The sequence below is a fragment of the Lactuca saligna genome, chromosome 9 (genome assembly GCF_052625555.1).
Source record: "Lactuca saligna cultivar CGN05327 chromosome 9, ASM5262555v1, whole genome shotgun sequence".
In the NCBI taxonomy this organism is placed as follows: Eukaryota; Viridiplantae; Streptophyta; class Magnoliopsida; order Asterales; family Asteraceae; genus Lactuca; species Lactuca saligna.
Window position 1 is genome coordinate 48,602,708 of NC_136425.1, and position 6,238 is coordinate 48,608,945.

At 33.5% G+C, this 6,238-nt stretch overlaps 1 protein-coding gene across 1 annotated transcript; it reads right to left on the reverse strand.

Moving 5' to 3' along the window:
* Positions 1 to 3,198, reverse strand: CUC3 (NAC (No Apical Meristem) domain transcriptional regulator superfamily protein). Its single transcript, XM_078972269.1, has 3 exons — positions 2,886 to 3,198; positions 1,127 to 1,404; positions 1 to 741 (listed from the first exon to the last, which is right to left on the reverse strand). Exons 1-3 carry the CDS (start codon positions 3,109 to 3,111, stop codon positions 82 to 84), a joined length of 1,164 nt encoding a protein of 387 aa, XP_078828395.1. The 5' UTR covers positions 3,112 to 3,198; the 3' UTR covers positions 1 to 81.
* Between the last annotated feature and the right edge of the window lie 3,040 nt (positions 3,199 to 6,238).

The following is a 6,238-nucleotide window of genomic DNA, read 5'->3' on the forward strand; positions in this document are numbered from 1 at the left end:
TTTGATAACAATCATGGGCATAAAGTACTAGTCATAATCCTACATACAGATTTTCATATGTTCATGTTTAAACAATTCATATCAAATACTCGGTAGCAACAACTGATTAAACCCAACCCTGTCAAACGATACCATCTCATTGTTACAATCACTTGTACCCTCGACTACAAATCTTGTACCACCGCTACTAACACTGCCACTGCCACTGCCACTGCCACTGCCACTACCACCGCCAGTGAAATAGTAGTCCATTTCCTGGCCAAGATCCGGTTGCTCAAACGGAAAGAGTGGCGGAGGGGGGATAAAATCCATCCCCCACCGGTGCACATTAGCATCCGTGAGTTGTGCAATGCTAAAATGAGCCTCGGTTTTGCATTGTTTAACAAGAGGGGTAGTGGGTTGATTTGGGAGGTTAAGGGGCTTAACTAGGGTAGGGTGGGGGGTGTTTTGGAGGTTTGGAAATGAGGGTAGGTTTAGTAGTGATTTTAGGTTTTGGCCATGGATTTCTTGATGATTGTCACCAAATAGAAACGGGTTTTGGAGGGATGGGTTGTTAGTGTGGTGCAATATTAAGGATGTAGTACCTTCATGGAAGGGATTTTTGGTAATTTCAGTAACGGTGGGAGTTGAGGGCGATGGTTCTGGTGTTGATCGTTGCTGTTTAAAGTGAAGGCAGTTTTGTCCTCCATTTGCTTTCTTTTCCCCTAATTTGTGAAATATTCTGCAAATCACCCATTCATCCTGAAAAACAATTGTACTTTAGAACAACACATCTAACATTATGAAGCTAAAATTATATGAAAGAAGATAAATCAAATATATATTAACATCATTGCTATCACATAAATGCATATTTGAAGTTCATTTTAACTTTTTAAGTTCACGTTTCATGATTCATTTTGATAATACCAAAAACATTTTTGTCCCAAACCAAACGTGACGCACACCCCTAAATTGCTAGCAACACATTTAATAATAAATCCTAAAGGCAAAACAGTGAAATGACATTTTAGTCCAATCAAAAAGTCAATCAAGAAAACTCATAAAGTCAACCCAAAACAAAACGACAAAATAGTTGCATTGAAAGCTTGTACTATTTATGTGTCAGAGCATATAGTGGTTGTACCTTACACGTGTGGCGATACGAAAAGTCACCATCAAGGCGGTACTCGTGCATGACCCATTTGGTTTTTTCCCCATGTGGGGCCCGACCCTTATAGAAAACCAGTGTCTTTTTCATACCCAACAGAGTCCGACCCGATCCGCTGCTGTAAACCTCCCGGTCCTTGCCAGTTGCCTTCCAGTAACCCGCACCAGTGGCCCGGTTCGTCCTCAAGCCGGTCGGGTACTTTCTGTCCCTCAAGCTATAGAAGTACCACTCTCTTTCCCCCATTTTTGCCACTTCTACACACACCATATATATAGATTATTAGCAACACCACCTTGTACCATATGCATAGATAGTTATACTTTGATAAAAATTCATTAAACGAGCTAAAAAAAATCTAGTTGGTACAATTTACTCTTCACGGTGTACAACTTTCATTCTTTATTTGTTTTTCCTTTTCTGTAAAAATGCAATGATAGAAATTAATCGAGCGCTTAAAACGGGTTGGATTAATGATATACTATAGAAGCAATTAATGTGGTGGTACAATGTGCATAAAAAAATGTACGCTGTAAATAAATAATTGTAGTTTAAATGAAAAGATAATTAGTCTGAATCGGTTTGAATTATTGGTTTTGTACCCTATTTACAGTTATATCTCAATCAATGCGCTTTTCGTTTTTAATGGCTTTAGAAATCTCTTAAATGCATGGTACTTATGTGCAACTCTATTTGCGTTTAGTACAACTCATACAGCGAAGAGTACAGTACAACACAGCAGAACCCCTTTAGTGCAAGTATACAAATATATTGCAAAGTTAGATGTTGCGTTGTCAGAAATGAATTTTGTTAGATTTTCTTGGCCAGAAAAATAATTACTAAATACATAAATACATAAATAAATATCTATGAACATGGCAGGAAAAAAAATTATGGGCCTAAAAAGCTGTCAGATGACGAATTGTTACTTAGTTATTGTTTGATGGATTCATAGTTTCCTAAGATGGATATGCATTTAGTACTTGTACCTTACAACCCTGGATGCATATATGGATCTTGTGTTCTTGAAGGTAATGGAGGTCAAGAAACTTAATATCCAACGGAAGAAATTAAAGTACGTAGGGATTTATGTGCATGAGTCACGAATGTGTATTTAAGGAGGCAAAAGTATGTGTATTAATTTAAGTAATACTCTAGATAAATGTAAAATGTGTAGGTTTAAAGCTGCAAGAGTGTGTGTATGCGTGTGTATTCAGGGTGTGTGAAACTGTCTGATGGTGTTTGTGATTCATGTATGATGGATTTGTGTGCGCGTGTATATGAATGCGTTCTGAAGAGGCCAAGTGGGTGTTCGAAGGTGAAAGTGCCCCTAAAGTACTATGTGTCAATGTGTGCGAAGGTGAAAGTATCCTTAAGTGTGTATTTGATGGTGAACTACCCCTTAAGCGTGCGCATGTGAATGAAGTTCTGAAAAGGGTGTTTGAAAGTGAAAGTGTCACTAACTTTTGTATTAATCGATGGTGTGTGGGTGATGGAGAAATTTGTGAATGAATGTGTAGTGTGTGCGTGTAAACATAAGAAGTTCTGAACAGCGTAGTGTTTGAAGGTGAAAGTGTTTCCTAAGGTGAAATGAAGTGTATATTGAATATCTATATATGATGTGTTTGTATACGAATGACTTGTTTAGAGGGGATCTGAACGTGAAAGATGCCCCTAAAAGTGTGTGTTTGATGGTGAAACATTAATCTCTTGAGTGTGTGTTTTCACAGAATATTACCTGGCAGTTCCCATGGTTCACAGCGATTAAGGTCAACTTCAGCAATGTCAACACCACAAAAACTTGAATTGAAGACTTTAGAAGCGAGATAGAATGTAATAAGCTCTTCATCAGTGGGATGAAACCTAAACCCTGGTGGCAAACCACCTTGTTGCTCGGACTCCCTTCCTCCAGCGCCGCCGCAGCCACCACCAAGCTCACACAGTATATCCTCTATTCCAAGCATGATGATGATGATGATGATGATGATTCAAGAATAGTGTAGCGTTGTATGGAGGAGCGCACTGAAATTTAAAGGGAATTTGGGATCATAGAGGCTTAGGCTATAATAGATAACATCACCTGAAAAAGGGTCCCATAATGGGTGAAAGGACAAAATAGAAAAAGTAAACAATAAAAAAAAAAAAAAAAAAAAAAAAAAAAAAAAAAAAAAAGGAACGGTGGGTGGCAAAAGGCTTGATATTAATTTTAGGATAAATTGATTCCGTTTTATAGGAACCGGTTAATTCAAGCATATATTGTTAATTTGTTACTATTTGATAACTAGATTGCATGAGGAAAAAAATGCTTAAGAGGTATTTAAATGATTAGAATATTTAAATTATAATCTAATTAGTTAAGAGTTATTGGTCTAAATAAGCTTATAAAAATCAAACAAGTTTTCAGGAAAAAAAAATCTGTTTATTTATAAATTTACAAGATTTTAGATAATGGTATCGTCTTTAGGGCCGGCTCTATGTAGAGGTTTTTTAAGGTAGGGTTTAGGGCCCCGAATTCTAAGGGATCTTATATTCTCCAAAGTCCAAAGGTTTAGTTCACTAAAAATTCCATTCTGACAACCACAAAATAAATGAAGCAGAAGAATAAATCAACGATGGTTGCACTCATGAAGCTGAAACGATTTTGCATTCTTCTACCGATTCTGATTTCTGCGAAATATTCATCTCATCCGTTTTCGATTTCTGAATATAGTAAATGACAAAAAACCTCAAATTTTTGGTTCGCTTAGAGCCCTCAAAATAATTGAGCCGCTCACGATCGTCTTATTCTAATAATATATCTTATTGATTAAAAATAAATAAGTAAATTTTAGAGAAATTTTTTTTTTACTATAATAGTATTATCTTAAAAAAATGGTTTTTTAAGTTGACACAAGAAATTAAATAGCATAGTTTTTTTAGACGTTCTTAATATTTGATAACTTTCTAAATATTGATATGATATTGTCCTGTTTTTTATATATTTAAACAACAATGTCGATGCTTCAATTTATTTAGACACAAATCATCTTGAACCACATTAAACGATCAAATCGATCGGGTTGGATTCGACCATAATTTTTTTGTATGAAATGTTATGAGTGTAAAAATCCATTTATATGGCCGATTAATCGATGACTAATTGTTTGCCGGTCAACAAATAATAAAAATTTGTCGTCAGTTTAATCAACTTTAGTAACCGTTTAATCGGACTATATAGTTTGTCAAATTATCAAATAATCTAAATTATCAAAAAGAAATCAACAAAGCTAAATGAAGTCAAAATTAAAGAATTTATTTTTATACGAACGATTAGTAAACTAATTGTCATATTTTAACTTTACATCTATCTTCTTTCCTCATGCCGACAAACTTCTATGTTATGTTAGAATAAAATTAATCAAATTTTGTTATTTGTTGTTACTTTTAATTATTTTATGATTTTTTATGTGTATACACACATAAAATTGATTAGACTTTGTTATTTTCTTATACTTATTTAAAACAAATTCTTAACAAATTCTTATATAACTTAGGTTCCTAGTTAATCTTTATCCAGACCAATTAATCTTTGATCTTAATTGACCAACTAGGTAACATCTAGTATTTTTATAATATTTATTATTTTTCAATAAATAATATGTTTTCTTTAGAAATGAAACTTCCCTAACAACGGTTTTCGGATCAGCTTTCGAGCACTGACTAATCTGCCACTGCGAATATAAGGTTATGTCTCATATCATGAAGTCATTGTAGACGAACTTTAATAGCTACAGGGCTGATTAATATCAAGATTTGAACATGAACTAATATGTTATCCATTATATATTTCATATTTTTATCAAGTCCTTACAACACAAGTGGTTATAAACAACAATAAACTGAAAATTGTATGTATAAAAACGATAATAAACTTAAAACTTATTTATATTTTATGAAAAGGTTGAGTGATTTTTGCTTGATATATTGATATGTTTTTATTCCAAAAGTTTTAATTTCAACAATTTAAGTAGTAAACTCATATGGTTAACTATGAGAGAGGTTGAGGATAAGGGTATAAAATGTCATAAATGAAAGAGCTGAGGGGGTTTACAGAAATTATGCATGCGTGTGGGAGAAAGAAAAGAGTCAGGGATCAGAAGTAGGGGTTTCAGAAAGTAGGTTTCTAGACTTTTACATGGAGGGGGCTGGTGCTACCCTACGGCTACAGCCCACCTGTGCCTATCCTTACCCTATCCTGCCCCTCTATCCTTTTTGTTATGCAAACAACTATAATTTCTTTTTAAATAGACAAATGAAACGGTGTAATATCATATGGATAGAGTCAAGGTATAATCGAGTTTTGAAGTATTAACAAAGGGCAAAGAAGTAACGTATTAAAAAAAAATTAAGTAAAAAATCAATATAAATAAAAATTTCAATAAAAATGGCTTTTTTCTTTTTAAGATTTGTAAAATAACCATCAAGTCTATAATACACTATTTCAAAGTATTTAACATAATCCCGAAGTTGGGGGTCATTGGCGAGATGAGATATGAAGTTTGAAATCCGATATTGTAAAATTCGGACTAGTGTAGTCAATATCATATCAAGCGACTTTAGTTAACAACGTTTATTTTAGACTTACATTCCAGATTATATCTTAATGTTCTGGTCTACACATTGTAAATTTCAAACCGATGTCAATGTTGGAGACCCATCCAAATGTCAATGTTGGGGAACACATTCCAAATATTTTTCTCATACGTATCGTTTGTATTCTATTTTTTTTTCACTTACAACTAATGAGTTTCTCACGTAGTGATCATGAAGCAAGTTTTGCCAACATGTTTACTTGCATAACCTTAGAAGAACGAACATTCATACTTACACGGTTAAACTTACATCAAAACATATGTTATGTATCGTTTTCAACTTTGTTTTATGGTTCTTGGATGAGTGATAAGAAATCTTTTCTAAATTTTAATTGTTTATTTTTCATTTATTAATTTTGTTACCATTAATGGTTTAACTTTGCCAAAAATAATAGCTTCATACATTTATTGTGTGAATGTTTCCATTCATATTTATATGTAGTTTTCTATTATCATGGTA